Source organism: Schistocerca gregaria, chromosome 2, assembly GCF_023897955.1.
Source record: "Schistocerca gregaria isolate iqSchGreg1 chromosome 2, iqSchGreg1.2, whole genome shotgun sequence".
NCBI classification, from domain to species: domain Eukaryota; kingdom Metazoa; phylum Arthropoda; class Insecta; order Orthoptera; family Acrididae; genus Schistocerca; species Schistocerca gregaria.
In genome coordinates this window covers 181,697,604-181,725,313 of record NC_064921.1, presented here as the reverse complement: position 1 = coordinate 181,725,313, position 27,710 = coordinate 181,697,604, and the positions used below count along the sequence as shown (strand labels likewise).

Genomic DNA, 27,710 nt, shown 5'->3' with positions numbered 1-27,710 from the left:
TGTTTTACAGCAGATACTCTGAGCGTCACACGATGGAGAGGTACACAGGTCGCGTTGCCCTGGTGACGGGCGCCAGCTCAGGTATCGGCGCTGCCATCGCACAGGCGCTGGTCAGGAAGGGACTCAAGGTCGTCGGACTCGCCCGCAGGGTCGACAGAGTCAAGGTAAACAGCCGTTTTGTAGCTTCTGTCCTGCAAGCGACAGCAGAGATAACGAGTTAATGGCTATAGCGGGTGGCATATGCTGACAGCAATCAGTTTCCTGCAGAGTGCTAAGCTAGTTAGTGCATTTTATCCGAATTGGATGCTACTGATATCCGTGACCCTTTATAGGGTGTAGAAAAATTTCCGCTATCAGTCACAATAAATGATTATTTTTTCGTCAAACAACCGGTTTCGGACTTGCGACCATCCTCAGGTGTTTATACATTCATGTACATGTTCATATTGCTAGAGATCACTTTATGAATACAAAGAAAAGTATTTGCTGGTGACTAAACACATACAAGTGGCACAGTTGTGGCAAGGCAACATTTGGCGAAAATATATCTGTATTTACATAAAGATGAAGCATCATTATTATAATTATGCTGTGGTGACAGTTTCATAAAACTGAAATATGCACACGAAAATGATAACAAATGCGCAACTGAGTGGAAAAACTATCACAACAGCATAATTATAATAATGTTGCTTCTTCTTTATGTGAGTCAGATATATTTGCGACAAATGCTGTCTTGCCACTTACAATTGTTCCACTTGCATCTGTTTAGTCACCAGCAAATAATGTCTTTATGTATTTATACAGTGATCTCGAGCAATATAAACATGTACATGAATGTATAAACACCTGAGGAGGGGCACAAGCCCAAAACCGGTTGTGTGACGAATAAATAATCTTTTATTGTGACTGTTGCAGACATTTTTCTACACTGTATAAGGTAGTTAGTGCCTTAAAGTATGATGTCACCCTTCAATGCTCGCGATGTTCACTCCATACCACTTACATCATAGACATAATGCTGTACATTTGCCTGTAGTACCAGTTAAAATAAATTTTTAATATACCACTTTTTAAATCGGATTAAAAATTATAAATAATTTCTTATAACCCCATATAGACTGCTAATCCCATACAGGGAGACCAGAAAATTCGGGATTGAGAATTTTTAACAACGACAACAGTATATATGGGATTTAAAATGAAAAACAAGGGGCGCATGCAGTATGTAATTAATGCATGAATAGTTTATCTTCTTACTATTGGCTATTGCATGCTCCCCACATTCTACATTTTAAGTCTTGCAAGTATTTTTATAGCTATTAATAATTTCATAGCTGTTAGGAATCTGTATGGGGCAATGATAAATTTTTCACGCTTTTTAGTTCGATTTAACAACATGGTGTTTTAAAACTTAGTTTTTATTTAATTTATTGATTTCGCAATTCTCCTCCCTCAGGCAACGTACGAAACATATTGCGACGATAGTACAAGTCCTCCTGCATTCTAGTGCAATTTCCTAGCATTGCCAATTCCCCATACACGACAGCATCAACTGCAAACTGCCTCATGCATCTTCCATTGTTATCCACTAAGTCACTTATTGACAAGGTGTTAGGGGTATAAGTGCAGCGACTAAGGTAAGTGGCTGAGCTCACTGTACTGAAAAACATTACATGTGGAATTACTCCATGGCAGACTAATAATCTGAGCTCTTAGGAGTAGCATGTTTTTAGGTTGGTTAGTACTTCAAAGTACATGTTGCAAGAGCAAGCAGTTAATGCTCATTTTCCCCTGGGCAGCAGGTAAGGTGTTGTAGGTGCGTGGACGAAAAACGGTTAATCTATTCTGACAGGCGTATTCTACTCAATGGTGCAGTTACGACAGTGCAGAAAACATCAGGTAGTAATTGATGTGAAGTGATTTTGGAGGAATATTAGATGCAGAGGAAAAAGGACTATCACACTGAAGAAGGTACATATTAAGGTACCAATGCTCATAATACCTGCACTTATAGGTATAACACCCTGTTCGTGGTGAACGTGAACAGCCCTAAAACACTCCACTAGGGGGCTTCAGAAGTTACTTTTACGTTTGATGATTCAGTAAATCTTGGGTATCGTTTACATTTTAAGAACGCCACACTGTAACAACGACTGCTCGTTCAATAAACGCTCGCAGTTTTTTTTTTTTTTTTCCTATCACAACATCAGTTATTAATTTAGATAATTTTCAATTTCATAGTTGTACTGTAGTCACGACGTCTTAAACTGTGGTCTCATGCCTTCATCTACACAGGCTCTTGAACTCAAAGATGCCCCGGGAAAGCTGTACGCCCTTCAAGGTGACGTCAGCAGTGAGGAGAGCATCTTGTCCGCCTTCAAGTGGATCGAGGACAACTTGGGAGGCGTAGATATTCTCGTCAACAACGCTGGTGTCATCGGGGAATTGCCTCTAACAAGTAAGTTGACATTATCTCTCCACTGCCGATGAAACACCTGGTAAGGTAACGACTCTTCGTAGATATCTTTCTTACTTAAGAATATCGTTTCTGGAAGACAGAAATAGCGTATATCTTGCAGTTATCAGTATGAACTGTTGACTGTTACAGATACAGACTTTGGACAAGCGTCGAACTAACTGCTGTGGGTTAGTACACCGGCCACCCTGTGGTTTTTAGGCGGTTCCTCACGCCTATTAGGAAAATACTGGTGTGATCCCGAAATTCCGCATCACAGAATAAAGAGTTTCACAATTCACAGACAGATGGCGCACACGACTTCCCTCCCTTAAGCTGTCGGCACGCGCACGAGGCAGATAATGTTGACGGGCATGGATGTGTGTGATGTCCTTAGGTTAGTTAGGTTTAAGTAGTTCTAAGTTCTAGGGGACTTATGACCTAAGATGTTAAGTCCCATAGTGCTCAGAGCCATTTGAACCATGTGAACCATAAACGATTTCGGGGACAATCTGAGCATTCGTCTTAGGTGTTTGCAGTTGACGCTGTCGTTTACAGACTAATAAAGTCATCAGACGATCAAAACAGATTGCAAACCGATTTAGAAAAGATATCTGAATGGTGCGAAAATTGGCAGTTGACCCTAAATAACGAAAAGGGTGAGGTCATCCACATGAGTGCTAAAAGGAATTTTAAACTTCGGTTACGCGGTAAATCAGTTTAAACTAAAAGCCGTAAATTCAACTAAATAGATAGGTAGTACAATTACGAAAGACTTAAATTGGAAGGAACAAACAGAAAATGTTGTGGGGAAGGCTAACCAAAGACTGCGTTTTGTTGGCAGGACACTTGGAAAATGTAACCGATCTACTAAGCAGACTGCCTACACTACGCTTTTCCTTCCTCTTTTAGAATACTGATGCGCGCTGTGTGATCGTTACCAGATAGGACTGACAGAGTACATCGAAAAAGGTCAAAGAAGAGCAGCACGTTTTGTATTGTCAAGAGACTGTCACAGAAATGATACAGGATTTGGGCTGTACATCATTAACAGAAAGGCGTTTTTCGTTGCGATGGAATCTTCTCACGCAATTTCAGTCAGCATCTTTCTCCTCCGAATGCGAAAATATTTTGTTGACACCGCCCTACATAGGGAGAAACGATCACCTTGATAAAATAAGGGAAATCAGAGCTCTTACGGAAAGATATAGGTGTTCGTTTTTTCGCGTGCTATACGAGATTGGTGTAATAGAGAATTGTGAAGGTGGTTCGATGAACCCTCTGCCAGGCACTTAAATGTGATTTGCAGAGTATCCGTGTAGATGTAGATGTTCAGTCAGTAATGGCATTAGTTTATAAAGTTCACCAAATTGAACAAACTAACTCCTGCCAGAGAGAGCTTTCATATTTACATAACATTTATTTTATGACCAAGTCCCGAAATCTTATAGAAAACATAAAGGTAAAAAAAAAAAGTATATAGAGGGACACGAACCCTCTACCATTTTACCCTATTTTCTATAGCGCGACCCATCAACTGACACAGCAACACTGAAATTTCGCAGTGTGCTACCTTGTTTTGTATGTTACGGTCATCTAGAGGCTACAATCGCTTAAATGTAACTGACATTGGACCGTAATAAATCGTAACAAGAACGACACGCTTTTCATGAATGCTCAATGTGCCGTTGCCGCTTGACGATTATGGCGTTAGAAAAGGTCTTTAAAAAAATTAAAAAAAAGCAGCGAATTATACTAGTGAGGATTCGTTCACGAGACATTCAACGTGCTAGTGCTTACAAACAGCATAATATATTCGTAAGGTGTAATGCATAACATAAAATCCAACGAATATGGACTGCGATCGAAGACGACAAATACAATATGGCGTTCGCTTTCTGCTTGTGGCATAGTGAGTGTTCTTGCTTCCTGTTGTCTCTATTTTACGTGGCACGGACATCGCACGTGTTTCGCGTGGCGAAGTGGCTCGTCAACGTGAAATAGCAAGAAGTGACATCACAAAACTGGTACAACACCACGTTAGCGATAAAAGACTCGCCCCGTGTGACGACAACTTTAGGTTACCTTGACGAATGTGGCCTTAGGAAAGGCATCCGAAGTTAAATAACAGAATAAAGTTTGCCTATTTCTGAGAAAGCGGACCCCGTACAAGAGTGAATAATTGCTAGGGAAAAGAAAAAGAGTGTCCTCAGCAAAATGCAGTCTGCTGCTGCACTGTGTGAAAACGTTTGTGCTGTAGGCTATACCACATAAAGTGCCACTAGTTTTCATTACACGCCAATGGCTACCGCCTAGTTGCAGTCACAGAGTTGTTTGTCATAGGTAATATTTGCTAATTAGCGATAAGCCTGCATGCCTGGAAAGACTAAAAATAGTTATTTGTGTACACAGGTGCAAAGACAGCTGACTGGAAGCGAATCCTGGACGTGGATGTTCTGGGGCTATCCATCTGCACTAGGGAGGCATTCCAGAGCATGGTGAAGAGGGGCGTCGATGATGGGTTCATCATCCACATCAACAGGTCAGCATCTTCTTCAGCTGTATTGTAACTGGAGCACAAACAAAACCAAAAAAAAAACCTATTTCAGTGCCCAACACTAATACTGGGTGGTTATAATTACAGTATAGCTACTCGCAGGTGTGCAGTGTGGGCTGTAATTATCTTGTGGCAACGAAACTTGGCACATATTCTGGCGCTGTACAGTACCTCGTCGACATCTCCGGTACTCTTATTGAACGAATTGTGTAAGCGATGGCTATGAATATATCAACGATACCCCTTTATCACATGTTTGACCTTGTCTACCCACTTCCGTTCCTTTCATTACATAGGGAAACATTTTTATACGTCTTTCTTGAATTCACAGAGCCAGATTTTAGCCTGGTTGCCAAAATTGGAACTAATTTTTTTCCGGATTAAATCGGTTCCTCATTAACGCATTAAACTATCTAATATGTTTCGCTACCATACGATAATTACAGCCCACACTGGAACTCTTTCAGTAACTGTGCTTTAAATACAACCAAGAGAGAATGCCAGCTGATGTGGATGTTAGAGTGAGATACAACGTCAGTGGGGATGTCAGTGGCGATTACATTCTATTTCCTTCCTAATGACCTTGTTGTCGACGGGACGTTCTAATGTCCTCTTCCTCCTCCTCCTCCTCCTCCTCCTCCTCCTACTTTTATTTAGTTTTCACTTACATAGTGACATCACAGTGAAATTTAACAATATGACTTCATATATTGCACACAATTTGACATTTCCTATTAAGCAAAATATTTTATACTATAGTATATGTACCAGAGAAATGCTGGTAGAGCACTTGTCCTCGAAAGGCAAAGTTCTAACTTCGAGTCCCTTCCAGGCAAACAGTTTTAATCTGCGAGGAAGTTTCATATCAGCACACGCTCCGGTGCAGAGTGAAAAACTGATTCTGGAAATATCCTTCAGGCTGTGGCTAAGCCATTTCTCCGCAACATGCTTTCTTCCAGGACTTTTAGTGCCACAAGTTTCGCAGGAGAACTTGTGTGAAATTTGGAAGGTACGAGATGAAGTACTGGAGAAAGTAGAGCTGTGAATACGGGTCGTGAGTCGTGTTCGGGTAGATCGGTTCGTAGAGCACAAGCACGAGAAAGGCAAAGGTCCCGAGTTCGAGGCTCGCTCCAGCATACCGTTTTAATCTGTTACGAAGTTCCATATCAACACACACTCCAGTGCAAAGTGAAAAATTCATTTTGGTTATCTTACCACTGTTGCCTCTAAGTCATAGGCAGCTGGGGACCTTCTATGTAGGCTGTATCTTCTGGAGCACACAGCACGACCGCGCGGGGTAGCCGCGCGCTTTGAGGCTCCTCCCGTCGGTGGTTCGAGTCCTCCCTCTGGCATGAGTGTGTGTGTCGTCCATAGTGAAAGTTAGTTTAAGTGAGATTAAGTAGTGTGTGTGCTTATGGACCGATGACCTCAGCAGTTTAGTCCCATAAGGCCTTACCACAAATTTCCAAATTTCCAAACACAGCACAAATAAACGGAAAAAGGGACTCAGAAGGGATCTGTCTTTCTTGAGTATATTAAAAGCGCTCAACGCTCCCTCAGATGTCACGTCTTCAGTTACGATTCATAGAAAGTGCTGTGCTATATGGCACCTAGAATGCGCCACAGCACACATACCGGAACATTATTCGCTCTTTTTCGCGAAATGTGAGAGACAGTTTTCACTAGTCGGTATTTCTACATGTACTATTCGATTCTGTATGATCCATATGTCAGCTCCGAGTGAGCTCCGATTGGTTGTAGCTTCCTACGTGGTGTCTGAGATAATCGGAACGAGTGGAATACGCCGAACTAAAACGCTGGTTAGCGAATGTGCTCAGCAGCTCTAGGTGGTACACAGTACTTTCTTCTGAAAGGCAAATGGCGTTTATAGGAATAGAATCCGGCCAAAGAAAACTCTGCTCACACGATATTTCGTCATTGCCGGAAAAAATGTAACTACTATGCATAAATAGGCGAAAAAACCTAATACTGTATAATTACATTATTGCAGAATAATCAGTTCTAGAGACACTGAAAAATTACAGAGGATTATTAGTATCAAGTAATTTCACTCCGAGACTGCTACTCTTTTACTCGGCATTTTTCAACCCACAATTTTACTCTTATCAGTATTTTAAAGCAGGTATCGTATCGAATGATCCTAGTACTGATTTATTTAACCAGAATCCTACCTCTGTAACCGAGGACGCTAACGCATGCCTGTGGTGTAACACTCAACTAGAAGATAAGCCGGTTCGAATCCTGGTGATGGATGAAATCTTTACTGTAAGTATTTAGTTGGCAAGGGGAGAAGAGATCGTGGAGTAAAGTCCCTGACCACACCTTTCCCTCATTGTCCAGGATTAAATTCGAAACTTCTTCACAGTGTATCACGATGTGAGGGCTTGTGGACCTGTGGACGATGATTGGAGCAAGCTACACTATGTGATCAAAAGTATCAGGACACCTGGTTAAAAATGACTTACAAGTTCGTGGCGCCCTCCATCGATAATGCTGGAATTCAATACGGTGTTGGCCCATCCTTAACCTTGGTGACAGCTTCTACTCTCGCAGGAATACGTTCAATCAGGTGCTGGAAGGTTTCTTGGGGAATGGCAGCCCATTCTTCATTGAGTACTGCACTGACGAGAGGTATCGATGTCGGTCGGTGAGGCCTGGCACGAAGTCGGCTTTCCAAAACATCCCAAAGGTGTTCTACGGGGTTCAGGTCAGGACTCTGTGCAGCCCAGTCCATTACAGAGATGTTATTGTCGCGTAGCCACTCCGCCACAGGTCGTGTATCATGAAAAGGGGCTCGATCGTGTTGAAAGATGCAGTCACCATCCTCGAATCCTCTTCGACAGTGGGGTTTGGCGAATAGCTGGAAAACGTTACTTGTCATCATACACTGAAGCGCCAAAGACATTGGTATAGGCAAGCGTATTGAAATACACAGATACATAAGGGAGAATACACTCTGTGGTCGGCAACCCTATATAGGACAACAAGTGTCTGGCGCTGTTGTTAGATCGGTTACTGCTGCTGCAATGGCAGGTTATCAATATTTAAGTGAGTTTGAACATGATGTTATAGTCGGCACACGAGCGATGGGATTGAGCATCTCCGAAGTAGCGATGTACTTGGGATTCTCCCGTACGATCATTTTACGAGTGTACCGTGAACATCGCGAATCAGGTAAAACATCAAATCTCCAACGTCTCTGCGGCTGGAAAAAGACCCTGCAAGAACTGGACCAATGACGACTGAAGAGAATCGTTCAACATGACAGAAGTGCAACCCTTCCGCAAATTGCTGCAGATTTCATTGCCGGTCCACCAACAAGCGTATGGTGTGGGGAGTGAGCAGTTGGAGTGATATGGGACCTCTGATACGTCTAGATACGACTCTGAGAGGTGACACGTATTTAAGCATCCTGTCTGATCACCTGCGCTCATTTCATGTCCACTGCGCATTGCGACGGACTTGGGCAATTCCAGCCGGACAATGCGACACCCCACACGTCCAGAATAAAAGACAGTGGCTCCAGGAACACACTTCTGAGTTTAAACACTTCCGCTGGCCACCTAACTCCCCAGACATTAACGTTATTGACCGTATCTGGGATGCCCTGCAACCTGCTGTTCAGAAGAGATCTGCACCCCCTCGTACTCTTACGTATTTATGGACAGCCTTGCGGGATTCATGGTGTCAGTACCCTCCAGCACTGCTTCAGACATGAATTGAGTCCATGTCATTTCTGCGTGTTCGTGGGGGCCCTACACGATATTAGGCAGGTGTACAAATTCCTTTGGCTCTTCAGTGTATGTAGTGCTAATACTGAAGTACAGGAGAGGTGGTGTTACAGCACTGGTGCTTTTGTAGCGCTTAGAGTACAATACCCTTACCGCACTTAGAAAAACGCTACCTTTAATATGGGAGGATATTAAGACATTTTACAGCATTTTGTACTGTGTATAGCGTACGGTGGAGGAACTGCTCGGTCCTGATGATTCTTTGTGTCAGCATGACAATGCACCATTTCATAAAGTACATTTTTGAGATAATGGTTTGTCAACAATAACATTTATGGAAAGGACTGACCTGCACACAGTCCGCATCGGAACCTAATAGAATGCCTTAGAGATGACTTAGAACATAGACTACACTGCACACCCCAGCGTCCAACGTGGCTACCCTCTCTGGTTTTGACTCTTAAGGACGAATGGGATTTTTTTTTCGTTTATTGTATTTCAATTCCCCATCGGGGCAGGCTGGCCATAGCATATGCGCTGCTCTTCAGCCGAAAGACATAGAACAAACAATAGAAGACATTTAAAAATAACAATGGAGAAAACATGGTGAACATATAAAAAGGGGAACATCATGGAAGACAATAGACAAAAAAGGGGCGACTGTAAAATGGAGATAAAAAGCATAAAAAAGTAGTGCACACAAAAAACCACACTGTGGGACAATTAAAAGAACACAAGGCCTAGTATGACCGGGGCATAAAAGTATCCACAGATGGCGTAGCACATGACAAGCACTGACAGTAATACTAAGTACAAGGCCAGCACACAATTAAAATCACACCTGTTGATGCACAGGAGAAACAGCACTAAACACAACACTGACGTGGCACACTGACGACGATCAAAATGGAGGACCTGCCAGGCGCGAGGGAGAAGGGAAGAAGGGAGGTAGGGGTAGAGAGGGGGAAGATGGGCGGGGGGGCGCGCCGAAGAGGGCCAGGTAGGGAGGGATGTGGGAGGGAAAGAGGCAAGGATGAGATGCAGGGTCTCAAGGGTGGAGGAGGAAAATCCGCTCTGGGACAAGCAGAGGAGAGGAAAAATGGGGCCCTGGGGGGGGGGGGGGGGGGGGGGGTAAGGCCAGGTTATATTTGAAAGTAAGGGTATATGTCAAGGCGAAGTTCATCATCTGGGAGGGGGAAGCGCTGGAAATTGCCCTGATGAAGGAGATGGAGGGTGTGGAGGTGGAGAGAGGGAGGAATACAGCGATAGAGGCATGGCAACAGGCGGGGGGTGGAGAGGAAGGAGGAAACCAGGGGGTGGGAGGGATCAAATCTGCGGACAATGTAAAGGATGTGGAGATGTTGGAGGAACAGGAGGAGGTGGGGGAAGGTTATGAGTTCATATAGGAGCTGTGTGGGGGAAGGAAGGCAGATATGGAAGGCAAGGCAGAGTGCATGGCGTTCAAGGATTTGGAGGGTCTTTTAAAAGAGGGTGGGTGCAGAGATCTAGGCAGCGCTGGCATAAAAGAGGATAGGACGGATGAGGGATTTGTAGGTGTGAAGGATGGTGGAAGGATGCAATCCCCATGTCACCAAGACAGGAGTTTCAGGAGGTGGAGGCGGGAATGGGCCTTCTGCTGGATGGTCTGGAGGTGAGGGGTCCAGGTGAGGTGATGGTCAAGGGTGAGGCCAAGGTATCTCAGGGTGGGGGAGAGCTGGATGGGATGACCATAAAGGGTGAGGTAGAAATCATGGAGACAGGAGGAGTGGGTGGTGCGGCCTATGATGATGGCCTGGGTTTTGGAGGGGTTGAGACAGAGTAACCACTGGTTACACAAAGTGTTTAACTGGTTAAGGTGGGTTTGGAGGGTGTGTTGGGACTGTTGAAGGGTAGGATAGAGAGCTAGGAAGGTGGTGTCAAAGGGTTCAAATGGCTCTGAGCACTATGGGACTTAACTGCTGAGGTCATCAGTCCTCTAGAACTTAGATCTACTTAAACCTAACTAACCTAAGGACATCACACACATCCATACCCGAGGCAGGATTCGAACCTTCGAGCACCTAGAGCCACTCTGCCACTCCGGCGGCGAAGGCGGTGTCATCAGCATACTGGAGAAGGTGGACACGTAGGGGTGGCTTGGTCATATCAGCCATATACAAGAGATAAAGGAAAGGGGAGAGGTCAGAGTCCTGGGGGACACCAGCAGTGAGATACAAGGTAAAGGGAGTTGGTGTTGTGTAGGGTGACATAGAAAGGACGGTGCGAGAGGAAGGAAGGGACCAGATGGACAAAATTGATAGGCAGGTCGTAGGTTTGGAGTTTAAAGAGGAGACCCAGATGCCATGCACGGTCATAGGCATTTTCGAGATCAAGGAAACAAAAGTGGTGGAGCGATGGGTGTTGAGCTGGAGGGAGAGAAGGTAAATGAGGTTAAGGAGTTGGTCTTTAGCGGAGAAGGATGGTCGGAAGTCACAATGGGTAAGGGCGAGGAGGTGGTGTTGATTAAGGTGCTGATGGGTATGGCGGGAGAGGATGGATTCGAAGACCATACTGAAGACGGAGGTGAGGCAGATGCTACGATAAGAAGAGGCGGCAAAAGGGAGTTTGTTGGGTTTGAGGAATAAGAGGATGCAGGAAGGCCTCCACAGGTCAGGGTAGAAGCACGAATGGGATGCCATTCCTCCATAGACATTCAGACACCTCATTGAAAGTGTTCCGAGCTGAGTTCAAGAAGAGAGGACACAAGCTATACTAATCTCCCCTAATAGGTGTCCAGACACTTTTTATTATATAATGGAGAAGTATATTATGGAAAAGTAAACTTAGAGAACTGTGCATTCACCTCCATAGAGTAATATTGAGGTAGTGAATGAATGTTTGAAGCACGTCTCCTTGTTTACAGTGTGTTGGGCCACATACCGCCTGGCGGCTCCGATATAGCGATGTACGGCGCAGCCAAGCATGCTGTCACGGCCCTGCTAGAGGGACTGAGGAAGGACCTCGTCGCCAGGAAGAGCAAAATACGGTGTGGGGTAAGTTCTTAGAAAAATCTCACCACTATCTGTAGTATACAGTCTATTTGAGTCAATGCTCATTTAAACTGTTGGATGGCTGTATCACTTTTCGGTCAGTAACCCATAAATGTGTTTCGGCCGACGGAGGCGTCACGGCATGTCAGAGGTCAATATTTCTATGAGATTCCTTCTAGCGACACTAATCCATCGGCCATGAAGTATTTATGGGCTATTTATAATGACTAGATACCGGAATAGCCATTAAATAATTTATATGCGTATTCAGTGAAATGATCTTTACAGTTAAAAGTGGCCGGCCGCGGTGGTCTCGCGGTTCTAGGCGCTCAGTTCGGAACCGCGGGACTGCTACGGTCGCAGGTTCGAATCCTGCCTCGGGCATGGATGTGTGCGATGTCCTTAGGTTAGTTAGGTTTAAGTAGTTCTAAGTTCTAGGGGACTGATGACCACAGATGTTAAGTCCCATAGTGCTCAGAGCCATTTGAACCATTTGAACAGTTAAAAGTAATGTGCTCGCTAGTGATCTCTGCCATTACGTGCCATATATTAAGCCACAACTGCTTTGTTCTGAAAACGCCTTCCTGGTGCGACAGGTTTCAATTGCTTTCACCTGTCGCTTCGTGAACCACTTGCCACATTTGTCCATAGAACTCATTCACATTTCGAAGAAGAATGCAGCCTAGATAACACCATCTGATATTTTCTCTAGTAAAGGTACACAGAGCTCTAACTTAGTCGTGCTACCTGCAGATAATGGGCCAATCATGACACGAGTGTGAATGCGGAGGAAGAGCCGAAAACAATTTCATATCCGTCCAGTATTGCCAATTTGTTTTCTAAAGCCAGCTGCTGTAGTTCTTAGGTAGACGTGTCTGTGGGAACAAGCCGCAAGACTCGATTTTCGCTACGTACTACGAAAAACGTAAATGCAAGGGTACACAGCGAAATATATGTCCGTTATTCATAATGAATTTCTTTAATTACACCTCTCACTGACAAAAGTTCTGTCGCTGTTGATGTTTGTAAAGCATGTGTCGTGTTTGCAGTGGGCTTGGTGCTAAGCGTCTTGTGATGTGAATATGTTTTATATTGTTTTTTTTTCTCATCAAGATATTCTTTTTGTGTTTTGAATGTAATGAATATTCTAATCGTATCCAGTTGCCTACGCACTTCTCATTATTTTCCTCCTTTCTTTTTTAAAAAAAGTATTCCTCAACATTGACGCATTCCTCTCGGTAAAAGAGTCAAGTAATATATTCTCTCCGGTCGACATTTCGAATAGATTCTTATATGTACTCTTCTGGCAAGGTGTCTGGGTCCTGTAGTAAGCTGCTGTTCCTTCGTTTACACGACCCAGAAGACGTAATTAAGAGGACCTACACATTTTTTTAAAAAATTATCTTTCAGAGTCGCTTAGTGTTGCTGATAAATACATCTTTCTTAACTAGCGGTTTCGATCATTTTCAGGTATAATAAAACTATTTACAACAACCTGTACCATCGTTGCCACTGTAGTGTCGAACTGATGATACAGAGTATGCTTGAGCATGAGAGTGTACTAAAATTAATTATATACATCGATGCGTTTTACTGTTGACCGTATAACGCATTTTATCATTGACGGCAATGACTCAGGGTGGTTTTTATTTTACTTAACGCTACAGTACGCCTTTAGCGTAGCGGTTGTTGTAAACATGAACATATGATCGAAACCAGTAGTCAGTAAAGATTCATCAACAGCTGTTAGCGATTTTGGAAGATGATTTCTTGAAATACTTACAAACTGTGGGTCACCACCTGCACAAAGTATGTTAGGACTCAGACACTTCGACAAGAGGAGCTAGAATCTTATCGAAACGTCTTTCCGAAACGAATACATTAGCAGCTGATTGATTTTCAGATATTTCATCAGAGCAATCCGTCGACAAAACTTCCATTCTTCCTGAACGCCGAATCCGCAAAACACTGTGTAGGAAACAGGGACACAAGAGCAAATTGAGAAGAATTTTTGGCAATAATCAGCAGAAGATATGCAAGTCATTGATCTGGAGGAACAATAACTGTTGTGCCGGACGAAATTATAATCGTTGATACAACGGTAACCTCTTTGGTTTGCCCCGGGAGGAGACTGGGTGGAGACTGCAAAACATAAAACATTAGTTCAGTTTATTACAACACAGATAAGAAGAATTATTTAACTGTGTAGTGTCCATTTCCACCAGAATGTCATGAGTATTCCCAACTGTCTGTGAACATCGACGTATCACTTGATACACAAAAATAACAAGCCTCTCTCTCAGCACATTTAACAATAACTTTCACGTTGAGTCCCACCAATACATGGATCACACAGCTTGCGTACTAGAAGTTGATGGCGGATAAAACGTGTTCAGTGAGCTGCTTATGGAATATGACACTTGCTTCACTGCTCGTTATTCAACATTATCTTCACTTCATTTAAATACACTTAAATGATAACATAGACACATAACATTATCTGGATAAAAGATTTCTTGATGAAAACGACAACTTGCTTACAAATACCAAGTGTGATGTAAAAGCCACAAGGTGCCCACTAGTAGAAATCTGGAAAGAGCACTCACCGACTGGCGAAAGTAACAGCGCGCCTTCTAGCCAAAACTCCTGCCTTGCTGTGGCCTATGAAAGATATCCTGGGCTTTTGCAGACAAATGTTTTCTGTATTCTTTGCAAATCTTGCCGCAACGGCACAGTGGAAGAGTGGCGCAACAAGACTATGTCACACACAGCTGTTACAGTATAACAATTAGCAGAACATTAAATCGCCGAACATGTGTAACTTCAGATTTTTGACAGTATAATAAAGGTAATCAGAGATTTCTAGTTTAGCACCGCAAATAAAAGTGCCTCAGACACAATACGAACCCTAGAGTAGCCCTGGTAGATGATTGCTGGGCTCGTATTACGACACTTCGCTGGTGGGCAACATGGCACGGGTTACTGGAAGGCGCTCTTGCAGGAAAATGTACACTGTGCACATTAATAGGACCACGAGTCAAAAGCATACGTGGAAGAAGAGTCAATGAGGTTCTGGAAGATACGGTCAATGATGATGAGCCATGCCAACTGCAGCGCGGTGGCCAACTGCACCAGGCCTCTTGGTTGAGGATCCGTGGTGCATACAGTCCGATAGAGGTGGTCCCACATATTCCCGTCTGGGTCAAAATCTGGGGAGTTTGGTGGCCGGGGGAGTACGGTAAACTCATCCTGGTGCTCTTCGAACCACGCGTGTGCGTCGTGTGAAACGTTGCATTGTCCTGCTGGTGGATGCCATCAAGGCGAGAAAAAAAACAGCATGTAGTTATGGACATGGTCCCCGAGGACAGATGCATGTTGATCCATTGTGCCTTCCCTAATTACGAGATCAATCAGGGAATGCTATGAAAACATCCCCCCCCCCCCCCCCCCAGACCGTAACGCTGTTCCTCCGGCCTGGATCCTCCTGATGATTGTTTCAGGACATTTGTTTTCTGACGTTTCACACCGTACACGACAACAGCCATTTTTCTGGCGGACTGGCGGAACATAAACAGTCATTCGTCTGAAAAGGCCATCTGTAGCCCATCAGTGGACGTCCGGTTGCAATACTGGCGTTCGAATTACAGCCTTCGTCGCCGATGAACAGCAATCAGCATGTGTGTGTGTGTGTGTGTGTGTGTGTGTGTGTGTGTGTGTGTGTTTGGGGTCTACGATGGTTCAACGATCCCATTACATATGGGTGCATTAACTAGACGCCTGCTGCGAAAGCCCATACGCAGCAAAGGTCTCTGATCGATCGATGAGGAGCTGCTGGTGATAATTCCTTGGTTTTACCTAGGCGGTCAGTTGCTCAACAGCTGAACGTCTTTTCGCACGAACACATCTCCGCCGATGTTGTTCACCTCTGGCCGGCCGCGGTGGCCGAACAGTTCTAGGCATTACAGTCTGGAACCGCGCGATCGCTACAGCCGCAAGTTCGAAACCTGCCTCGGACATGGATGTGCGTGATGTCATTAGGTTAGTTAGGTTTAAGTAGATCTATGTCTAGGGGACTGATGACCTCAGATGTTGAGTCTCATAGTACTTAGAACCATTTGAACACTTTCACTTCATTTTCCTCTGCGACTACAGCTCTTCATCTGAATGCGACTCGGTTAGGGTATACCAGTATGATTTATCTGTCTGTTCTATGAAACGAAAATATATGTTTGTACACGTTACTTGTTGGGGTTCAAATAGCTCTGAGCACTATGGGACTTAACATCTGAGGTCATCAGTCCCCTAGACTTAGAAGTACTTAAACCTAACTAACCTAAGGACATCACACACATCCAGGCCCGAGGTATGATTCGAACCTGCGACAGCAGCGGTCGCGCAGTTCCAGACTGAAGCGCCTAGAACCGCTCGGCCACACCGGCCGGCTTGTTGGAGTTCTGATGTAAACTATATGAGGTATGGTTCAGATGCACTCTTTATGTATCATTCGGCAAAATAATAAGAAGCGACCCTTGCCCTTACGATACATCTTGCGCTTCGCACAGACTCATTAATTTCATGTTATGAAAAGTGATGCTTCATTTAAAACATTAATATCTCTCTCGTCTTTGCTCAGGCAATGCTCTTCTTAAATGGCGTGTTACTATTTATCGTTCACAGCAAATATCTCCGGGTTACGTGAGGACAGAGATCCACGACTTCCTTCCAAAGTATACCCCTGAAGTTCGAGAGAAGACACCGTGGATGGAATCCGAGGACATAGCAGAAGCTGTGGTCTACATGTTGTCGCAGCATCCCCGTGTCCAGGTGAGCTGGTTTCTTTACTTCCATGGATTCTTGGGGTCATGCATCTTAGCTATAGAAACAATGGTTGCTCGCAATAAAATGTGCGTACCCTGCCGTGTACAAATGCCGATGAGTTTCGGCGGTCAAACAGATGGAGCAAAGGGAGTAAAGTGATTCTGCATACAGAGCATAAGAATTCAGAGAAAGAAAAGTAAACATAATAGTGATAGTTAAATTAAATAGACAATCCACATTCAAATATCTATCACAATGGAAGCACACTATCAAATTTTTGAGAAGCATCACGATTTGCTCTGGTGTTATACACCACAAATGGCTTTAATGGCGTTTCGTGGATATGTCCGTGATTCTTGGTGCCCCACCTCATAGAGAATGCCACCGTGTAGTGAATTTCACTTTCATTCACATATTCGTAGTGCTAATATTACATTAGGAAAGGAAGGAATCGTTTGTTATACTTTACACGACACTCCTGGATTTATTTGCCTTCTGCGCTTTCCATGCAACGTAGACTACTACAAGGCTAAAATTACAAAACACTCCCAGTGGGAAATGCGTTACATATCTGTTATTTAAGTTTTATTTTATGTCCTATGTAACTACGTTGTAAAGATCACCGCACAATTTTAAAAACTATCACGTACTGACAATACTCCTCTCTCTTTTTATTTACATAAGCACAACAATAGATGATGGCCGATCTCAGTTTGTCAGTATTACTAATCGTAAGAACGATTGCTTGAAAATGGTGGAACGAGCTCGAAACAAGTAGTAGTAACATAGTGTAACTGCGGAATGTATGTTTCCAGAACAAACAGCTTCATTACATGGATACCTAATTGAGTTCCGTGATTATCTGTCCTAAAGAGCAAAATGTATGAGCTTAACATATTCGCACACACTGCGTGCGGAAAAAGCTCTGCAGGAGCCGCCTCCATTCATCAGTAAGTAGGAGTGTATAACAGCGAAATAGGTTCAGTTGATCTTCATCTAAATTAGTCTATTTTAGGAAAAATATTTATTCGCACTTTGAGGCCTTCATGGCTCCAGGAACAGATTTTGCGGGCGAGTACGTCTTACGCTGCACTTTTAAAAGCAATGAAAGCACCTATAGCATGAGAAGAAACCCAACAGGGCGAAACGAATCCAGAAAAACGAGTAGCTCTCTACACCTACACGGACGAGTCAAAACATGAAGAGCACCTGTTTAATACTGTGTTGATACATCTTAGGAAAGCAATACAACATTTATTCTCCGTGGCATGGACTCGACAAATCCTTGGCAGGTTTGCAGGGATGGTTCCTTTGAAAGGGCACGGCCGATTTCCTTCCCAATCCTTCCCTAACCCGAGCTTGCGCTCCGTCTCTAATGACCTCGTTGTCGACAGGACCTTAAACACTAACCACCACCACCACCACCTTGGCAGGTTTGCGGAGGTATGTGGCACCACATGTCTACGCACAGGTCACGCGGTTCCTGTAAATTATGGGCCGGTAGGTTGTCGGCGCGGAACTGGCGCACGATAACGACCCAGACGTGTTCCATCGGACGCAGAAAAAACCAAGACATCAGCGTTGATCATCATGCTCCTCAAACCACTGTTGTCAGATTCTGGACTTGTGACGTGGACAGTTATCCAATTGTAGTTGGGGAAGACATCAAACATAAAGGGAAGCAGGTGATCTCCAATAATGTTCGTGTAGTCGACAGTTGTTACGGTGGCTTCGACTGCTACCACAGGTCCCATGGATGGTCAGGTGAATGTCGCCATTACGTAAGAATGCGCCCATCGGCCTGTGTCTGTGGCACGGTACACGTTTCGAGTAGCTATTCTCCTGGATGATGGCAAATCCTGACACGAATGTCAGGCTGCTCTAACAAGACCAGGTGACACGTTTTCATTGATCCACGGCCGAACTGCAATGACCCTGTCTCCACTACAATATTGTAACTGACGATATTCCGTGATGAGCTGTGGATGTCTTAACACCTTGTCGCTTCTTCGTGGTTTCACTGTCCTCAGACCACTTCCCGTAGATGCTCACGACAGTAGGAGGCGAACAGCCGACCAGCTTCTCCGTCTCCGAGATGCTCGTTCCCAGTCGTTGGCCCATAACCTTTTGCCCTTTGAGAAAGTGGTTTATGTCAGTATGTTGCCCCAGTTGCGGCCTGTATCGACCGTTGCTAGAATAATCTCCATTTGTCTCTGACCCTATTGTATACTTTCTTTATAGCCTCTCGTTTCCGAAACGCTCGTGGTGGGCAGTGATGATAAAAAAATGGAAAAGAGCGTTTGGCGTCATTGGCCGGGAGGCCACTTAAGGGACAGGTCCGGCCGCCTTGGTCCAAGTCTTATTACATTCGACGCCCCCCTGGGCGACCTGCGCGCTGGATGGGGATGAAATGATGATGATGACAACACAACACCCAATCCCTGAGCTGAAAAATCCCCGACCCGGCCTGGAATCGAACCCGGGCACGTTAACCATCTTAAGTATTTTTCAGATCTACACCTACATCTACACCTACATGGTTACTCCGCAATACACACTTAAGTGCTTGGCAGAGGGTTCATCGAACCATTTTCATACTACTTCTCTGCCATTCCACTCTCGAATGGCGCGTGGGAAAAAGGAATACCTAAATCTTTCCGTTCGCGCTCTAATTTCTCTTATTTTATTATGATGATCATTTCTACCTACGTAGGTATTGTGTCTGCGTTCTCTGAAAGTAACCTGTTTGTATACCGTCTGGACCGGAAGACTTGCCTTTCTTAAGTGATTTGAGTTGTCTGGCAACACCTAAGATACATACTTTTATGTCACTCATGCTAACAGCTGTTCTGGTTTCGAATTCGGGAATATTTACTGATGAGTGATAAGTTTCTTTGTCATCTATGTAAAAGAACGTAGTACTTTATGTAATTTACAAGGTGTGCGCAAATGAAAAGGAGACTACAGTTACGAGCAAAGAAATTTTAATAACAGTATTATAACCACAGATCATGTGGAACAGTACAATTATACATAACTGTCATTGGAATTGATATATCGATCCCAGCGCGAGGGAAGGGACTCGATGGCTTCAATGTAGAAACTCGTGTATTGCTGGCGGATACAGTTGTCCACTGTGTCCGGCACTTCCTCGTCACAGGTGTGCATCTGATCATGCCAAAGATATGCAAGTCATATAGGGAGATCAGGCTGTAAGGAGGATGTTCCATGACCTCCCTTGGAAATTTCAGAAGGAGCCAGAGGGTCTTCTACGCAACACATGCTGCCTCATAACGCTGACACCCTCGGAATACTGTGCACCGCACGAGTCACTGGTCTCCGTACACCTCTTCCATCTTGCGATAAATTTGTGAAGTATGCTTTCTTTTGTGCAAAGAAATTGGATAATCATTCTTTGTGCTGACTGGGTGGCATCCATCACTCAACGAAGTGCGGAAATGACTCCCCAGAAATGAGTAAATTGCTGCGAAGCCGTTAAATTCTCTTGTGCCACTAGCAATACCACTAAACAATCTCTCTGCAAACACATTCACCCAATGGGATTACATACAACGCCGCTACAATGAAGTTTTCCTTTTCGGTTGGGCATACCCTGTACAGGATATTAGGGGTTTAAGTGCAGATATTTTTATTGCTGATTGGGGACAGTGTACTGAACGACAAAACACCAGTGTTTGCTAGATTTACAGGCTAAAAATTATGGATATTAGCAATGGTATTTTTCTTAGGCTGATTAGGACCTGCAAGTACTTGTGGCAAGAACAAGCCATTAATGCTTATTTTCCCCTGGACAGCGGGGTAGGTGTTGAAGTGTGGATACATGGACGCAATTTGGTTAGTCTATATCGATAGGTCGAGTCCACTTAGTGATGGACTTACGACCGTGCAGAAAACATCCGGTAGTAAGTTACGTGACGCGTTTGTTGGAAGACTGTTACAGACAGGGAAAAAAACAACTAAGACACCGGAGTGGGTACATATTGAAGTATCAACACTCACAATATCTGCACTTACACCCCTAAAGCCCTGCATGTCATACTGAACTCACAACAGGCACTGCTCATGCACCAAGTGTTACACCTGACACATTAAATGGGTGAGCATAGTTGACACGATGCCTTTTAAGGAAGAATTATGCATTGATGTTCTTCATAGTGAGCTGTCACTTGAGAATGGCATAATAGGATGAAGTTACGTTGTCACTTTAAAAATATGCGGGATTGTGAAGTCAAGTGAAGAGAGAAAAAAATACTATCGTCATTTGCAAAATTGCCCGTCTGATCGTCCTTAGCATCTGATACTGTGTCTAATTCGATTTCGTAATTCTACGACTTGTCACTCAAAAACAACCGCTTATTATACACAGTCGTCTTAAACTTAGTTTACACAAGAGCGAGCACAAGTGAACGAGCATCAGCGAACGAGTATTCTCTTTGGTGTAAACGGTAGGTGAGCGCGAGAGAACAGCGTTCGATCGTATTCGGTTCGTATTTGCCAGCGTTCGATCGTATTCCACTGTTTAATGGTCATTTACTCGGGATCATGATATCTGCTTCGGCGCTGGCAATATAGAGAACTTTCGTGTGCTGTATTGATCACTTACGTTGTTGATATGAGTTGCGTGAGGGATGGTTTAGTCTGAATAGAATGCAATGTTGATATTTAAAAAAATATAAATGTCGTAGGTGCTTCTTGTAGACCCACAGCACAAATGCCCAAGGTCAAAAGAAATAAACTCCACGAAAAAAAATACGGCCCACACCCAGAAATTATCCAAATGGAATAGAAATCGATAGACGTGATGCACATGTACAGACAAACAAACGATTACAATTTTAGAAAAATTGGATCATTTGTTCAAGAGACAGTGCTTCACAATGTGGGCAAGTCGCTAACGCGTTGTCTCACCTCTGGCCCCTATGCAAGTAAGGCATTGATTTGATACAGTTGTTGGGTGTCCTCCTGACGAATAGCGTGCCCAATTTTCTCGAACTTCTGAGTTAGATCGTCAAAATCCCGAGTTGATTGGAAGGCCCTACCCGTAATGCTCCAAACTTTCTTAATAGAAGAGGGATCTGGCAACCTTGCTGATCAAGGAAGGGTTTGGCATGTACGAAATCAAGCTGCATAAACCCTAGCTGAAATATAAGCACAGGATGGCTTGCCATGAAGGGCAACAAAATGGGGCGTAGACCATCGTCGAAATACCGCTGTGCTGCAATGATGCCGCTGATGGCAACCAAAGGCGTCCTGCTATGAAAATAAATGGCACCTTAGACCATCACTCCTGGTTGTCGGACCGTATGGAGGGGGAGGGGGGGGGGAGGGGGGGCGAGGGTCAAGTTGGTATACCACATATGTCCAGGGCGTATCCAGATACACTCCTGGAAATTGAAATAAGAACACCGTGAATTCATTGTCCCAGGAAGGGGGAACTTTATTGACACATTCCTGGGGTCAGATACATCATATGATCACACTGACAGAACCACAGGCACATAGACACAGGCAACAGAGCATGCACAATGTCGGCACCAGTACAGTGTATATCCACCTTTCGGAGCAATGCAGGCTGCTATTCTCCCATGGAGACGGTCGTAGAGATGCCGGATGTAGTCCTGTGGAACGGCTTGCCATGCCATTTCCACCTGGCGCCTCAGTTGGACCAGCGTTCGTACTGGACGTGCAGACCGCGTGAGACGACGCTTCATCCAGTCCCAAACATGCTCAATGGGGGACAGATCCGGAGATCTTGCTGGCCAGAGTAGTTGACCTACACCTTCTAGAGCACGTTGGGTGGCACGGGATACATGCGGACGTGCATTGTCTTGTTGGAACAGCAAGTTCCCTTGCCGGTCTAGGAATGGTAGAACGATGGGTTCGATGACGGTTTGGATGTACCGTGCACTATTCAGTGTCCCCTCGACGATCACCAGAGGTGTACGGCCAGTGTAGGAGATCGCTCCCCACACCATGATGCCGGGTGTTGGCCCTGTGTGCCTCGGTCGTATGCAGTCCTGATTGTGGCGCTCACCTGCACGGCGTCAAACACGCATACGACCATCATTGGCACCAAGGTAGAAGCGACTCTCATCGCTGAAGACGACACGTCTCCATTCGTCCCTCCATTCACGCCTGTCGCGACACCACTGGAGGCGGGCTGCACGATGTTGGGGCGTGAGCGGAAGACGGCCTAACGGTGTGCGGGACCGTAGCCCAGCTTCATGGAGACGGTTGCGAATGGTCCTCGCCGATACCCCAGGAGCAACAGTGTCCCTAATTTGCTGGGAAGTGGCGGTGCGGTCCCCTACGGCACTGCGTAGGATCCTACGGTCTTGGCGTGCATCCGTGCGTCACTGCGGTTCGGTCCCAGGTCGACGGGCACGTGCACCTTCCGCCGACCACTGGCGACAACATCGATGTACTGTGGAGACCTCACGCCCCACGTGTTGAGCAATTCGGCGGTACGTCCACCCGGCCTCCCGCATGCCCACTATAAGCCCTCGCTCAAAGTCCGTCAACTGCACATACGGTTCACGTCCACGCTGTCGCGGCATGCTACCAGTGTTAAAGACTGCGGTGGAGCTCCGTATGCCACGGCAAACTGGCTGACACTGACAGCGGCGGTGCACAAATGCTGCGCAGCTAGCGCCATTCGACGGCCAACACCGCGGTTCCTGGTGTGTCCGCTGTACCGTGCGTGTGATCATTGCTTGTGCAGCCCTCTCGCAGTGTCCGGAGCAAGTATGGTGGGTCTTACACACCGGTGTCAATGTGTTCTTTTTTCCATTTCCAGGAGTGTATGTCTTCTTAGCTGGTTGTCGGAGCTCAGTTCGAAGCGTTATTCATCACTGAGTCTGCTCTACTCCAGTGAAAATCCAGGTCGAAAGCCTGTGTGGCCTTACATTTCAGCAAGACATGCCCAGTCATACATGGCGAGAATTTCTACTGGTTGCTTTCGTGCTTGCCAAATCCTACCATGGCCAGCAAGGTCACCGGATCTCTCCCCACCTGAGAACATTTGGAGCATTATGGTTAGAGCCCTCCAACCATCTCCGGATTTTGACGATCTAACGCGCCAGCTGGACAGAATCTGGTGCGATATCCCTCAGAAAGACATCCAACAACCCTGTCAATCAGTACCAAGCCGAATAACTGTCACCATCTGTTGATGTGAGGAAGACGATAAATTCATTAGATACCGACATCAGGCGGGTACGAAGTGAATAAGCAGGACCTTTGTGTTTATTTTCGTTAAGAAGGAAAGGAACAATAAATTTCATTGAAAGTAAACAAGTAAGATTATGTACGAGGGTTAGTCAAAAAGTAATGCCTCCTTTTTTTATTTGTCATTAATTTAAAATAGAACAACTTAGACTGAAAACCGCAATACTGATGATTAGTTTATGAATTTTGAGTATAATCTCCGTCTATTTCCATCAAATGGTTCAAATGGTTCTGAGCACTATGGGACTTAACATCTGAGGTTGTCAGTCCCCTACAACTTAGAACTACTTAAACCTAACTAACCTAAGGACATCACTCACATCCATGCCCGAGGCAGGATTCGAACCTGCGACCGTAGCGGTCGCTCGGCTCCAGACTGTAGCGCCTAGAATCGCACGGCCACTCCGGCCGGCATGGTTTTAGTCCATCTTTTAACAAGGGTATACATTCCAGTGTGGTAAAAGTCACGGTCCTGCAAAAACCATTGACGCACGGACATTTTCAGACCTTACTCATCTTCAACGTGAATCCCACGATGAGTTTCTTTTAGCAGCCCGAAGTCATGGTAGTTTGATAGGGCGAGGTCAAGGTTGTATGCGAAATGAGGTGAGACTTCCCATCCAATTTACACAATCTCTTCAGTAGTGTTACGATTGGTGTGTGGTTTTGCATTGTTATGCAAAAGAAGAATATCCGGCATAGCTTTTTTTGGCCGAACTCGCTAAAGACGTTCTTCAGGCTGTTTCAAGGTCACAACGATTGGACAGAATTTATTGTGATTCACTGCTCCAAAAAATCAACCATAATCACATCCTCTTCATCCCATAACTTTTCCTACTGATCACCCAGTTCTGAACTTTTCTTCTTGGGTGAGTTTCTGTGATGCTATTCCACTGACTGCCTCGTTGATTCTGGTTCACGATAACGAACACGTTTCGTCTACGCTCCATATTTTTTCTTCAAACTCCTTTCCCTCCAGACGAAAGAGGTGCAAGAGTTGGGAGGTAATTGTTTTACTTGTCTCTTTATTTTGGTCGGTTAGCTCTCTCTGTGCCGAAGTGGCACAAACCTTACAGTATCCCAGTTGTTGAATGATCATCATCACACTGCTTTTACAGAGAAATCATCTACAGTCACCCAGCAGTCACCAAGAATGATGTCATCGGTTCGCTGCCACTGCCTGCCGGTTCGTGTTTCGTCAGTCAATTTGGTGTTTCACCATAATTACAGTTACGAACGCATCGTATAACAGTGCTGATCCAATGTTGCTTCACCTTAAACATTTTTCTGTCTTTCATGAATGGGAATGTGCGTTTCACCTTCTGCATTTAAGAACTCTACCATAGAATGTTTTTTTAATACAAACATGGATATCGGCCGTTTTTTCTCTTAACAAACTTTACTGAAGGTGGAAAAAAAACATACGAGGTATTACTTTCTGACTAACCGTCGTATCTATAACGCTGATTAAAATTTAAAAAATAAACATAATTCCTGATGGTTCTCTTTGCTCATATCCTTGGTATCCTTGACATGTTCCACATCCACGAGGATCTCCTCAGCACGGATCTATGGAACGAAAAGCTAATCTAATCTAATCTGTAATTACATGACTCATGTATCATTATTACGTCAGAGATTTTTTATGATAAATAAAAATGGCTTACTCGGGATCATGCTATCTGCCCTCTAACAAACTATACAGCAGATTTTATCAAGTGGCCTATGTGACAGGCCGTATATTTACTTTCAGTTTCAAATTCCGAGGCCGGCCGGAGTGGCCGAGCCGTTTTAGGCGCTACAGTCTGGAACCACGCGACCACTACGGTCGAGGGTTCGAATCCTGCCTCGGGCATGGATGTGTGTGATGTCCTTAGGTTAGTTAGGTTTAAGTAGCTGTAAGTTCTAGGGGACTGATGACCTCAGCAGTTAAGTCCCATAGTGCTCAGAGTCATTTGAACCATTTTTTTCAAATTCCGACACCTAAAATCATCTTTTCGTGCGCCTTTTTGCTTACTTCGTCAAAAAAATGTGAGTCGCCATGCAAAATAATCCTGTCTGAACACCAAAGTTGTGCGTCGTGGCTATGTGTAGCGACGTATTCTGCGTGCCAAAATGCAATAACGCAGCGTTAATAGGCTATTCTAGTTATATCCTGTTCTCTTACCTCTAATGTAAACAGTTGTTCGCAGACACAAGCTAATGGTATTGAACACGGGCGAACTGCCTGTGAATGCTCGTTTGCTTGCCTTGGTTTCCATTCGCTCCGGAGGAAAACAGGCTTTACGTCTGAAAGCCAGCAGGACCATGCGCTCTTCTTACAATAAATTACTTTTCACAACTAACTGGTAAACCAACTGCACAATATTGGGCCTGCAGTCAGAAAAAATAAAGGTATGGCTAACCAGTAGTACACACGTGGCCTCGTAGTTTGAGCGCAACATCTCTCGTAGTTGTCTAGTTTAAGGGGGGGGGGGGGGGGGGGGGGGAGTGCAAAAACGTAACAAAATAATTTTTTTAGATACGAAATTTCATCATTTTTTTACTTACTATTGGCTGCATTTGTTGCTATAGGTACATTTTTCTTCACAAGTAAGAGAGATTCTTTGATGAATTTTGCACAGCATACAAACCATACTTACAGGTGTATGAAACTCTAGAATTTTCCAAATCTATTAAAAAATGTCGTAAAAATTAAGATAATTAACTACAAAACTTGATTTTTTCCAAACATAAAGTTTAAAACGTAACAGCTCATTCATTTTTTCATAAAAGAAATAGGTTCTAGAGTTTTAGACACCTGTAAGTATGGTTTGTATGCATAATTCATCGAACAGTCTCTCTTACTTACGAAGAAAAGTGTACCTATAGCAACAAATGCAGCCAACAGTAAGTGAAAAAATGATGAAATTTCACGTGTAAAAAATTATATTGTTATGTTTTTGAACTTCCGCTGCTACGAGTGTGAATCCTGAATCCTTCCTGGTCATGCTGACAAAGTTTTTTGAATTTACTTGTAAAAGTATAGAAGTGGAAATTAACATGTCCTGTGGTGCCTCTCCTGCTCCAAGTCGGCCCGTTTGACGTCCTACCCCCCTTAACATTTGACATTCAGAATGCTCTGTAGCACCAAAGATATTGACCAGAAAGATACTGACCAGACACCCTAAGGAATGAGACATCAGATGAAGTGTATTTCTTAACTTATGCGCAATAGCTGCGGAAAACTTTTGCTGTGGAAAACCGGTATCCAGCACGAAATGTGTGTGTGTGTGTGTGTGTGTGTGTGTGTGTGCTTAAAATTTTACTAATCAAATGCAACTTCTTATGTTACAGGTGCATGATATCATCATTCGTTCTGTGGGAAGTGATTTGTAATTTTTTTTTTTTCATTATAATAAACTGCGCACAGCACTGCAGTCGTCTTCACGAAAATAATTGATTTTTACTAACTCCTGTAAGCAACTGTTGCACTGTGTTTCTATCATCAAGTTGTTAATAAAAACAGTTGTGTAAAAACTTCATACAGTTTTAATACTGCATACTGAAAAGTAATCCCTCTGAATTTTTTTGTCTGAAACCCTTTATAAATAAAACAAAATTTATTAACATCCTTTATCTTTATTCTTCGTGTCTACATATTTATTTCTCAACATAGTCAACCAGCGACGAGAGAGCAGTTTGTTGGTACTGTCACTATAGAATGTTTGACACTGTTGACGGTGCCACAGCCTCACGCCTGCTTTCGACGCTTAGTTATCACCAAAATGTTTGTAAAGTTTCGGAAACAGATGAAAATCGACTGAGGCGAAGGCGGAACTGTATGGAGGGCGAGCGATAACAGTGCT

General features: G+C 44.2%; 1 protein-coding gene across 1 annotated transcript; it reads left to right on the top strand.

The window, feature by feature from the left end:
• On the top strand, window positions 1-27,417 carry LOC126335743 (dehydrogenase/reductase SDR family member 11-like). The gene is made up of 6 exons (XM_049999200.1): window positions 1-164; window positions 2,299-2,461; window positions 4,871-5,000; window positions 11,670-11,799; window positions 16,474-16,620; window positions 27,199-27,417. Exons 1-6 carry the CDS (start codon window positions 33-35, stop codon window positions 27,238-27,240), a joined length of 744 nt encoding a protein of 247 aa, XP_049855157.1. The 5' UTR covers window positions 1-32; the 3' UTR covers window positions 27,241-27,417.
• Window positions 27,418-27,710: the final 293 nt, after the last annotated feature.

What these genes read in the sequence shown, in the direction of transcription:
- LOC126335743 (XM_049999200.1), top strand. Translation starts at nt 33, where the DNA reads ATGGAGAGGTACACAGGTCGCGTTGCCCTGGTGACGGGCGCCAGCTCA. An exon ending in TTCATCATCCACATCAACAG is followed by an intron (nt 5,001 to 11,669) that starts GTCAGCATCTTC and finishes CCTTGTTTACAG; the next exon opens with TGTGTTGGGCCACATACCGC. An exon ending in CGCAGCATCCCCGTGTCCAG is followed by an intron (nt 16,621 to 27,198) that starts GTGAGCTGGTTT and finishes CTTATGTTACAG; the next exon opens with GTGCATGATATCATCATTCG.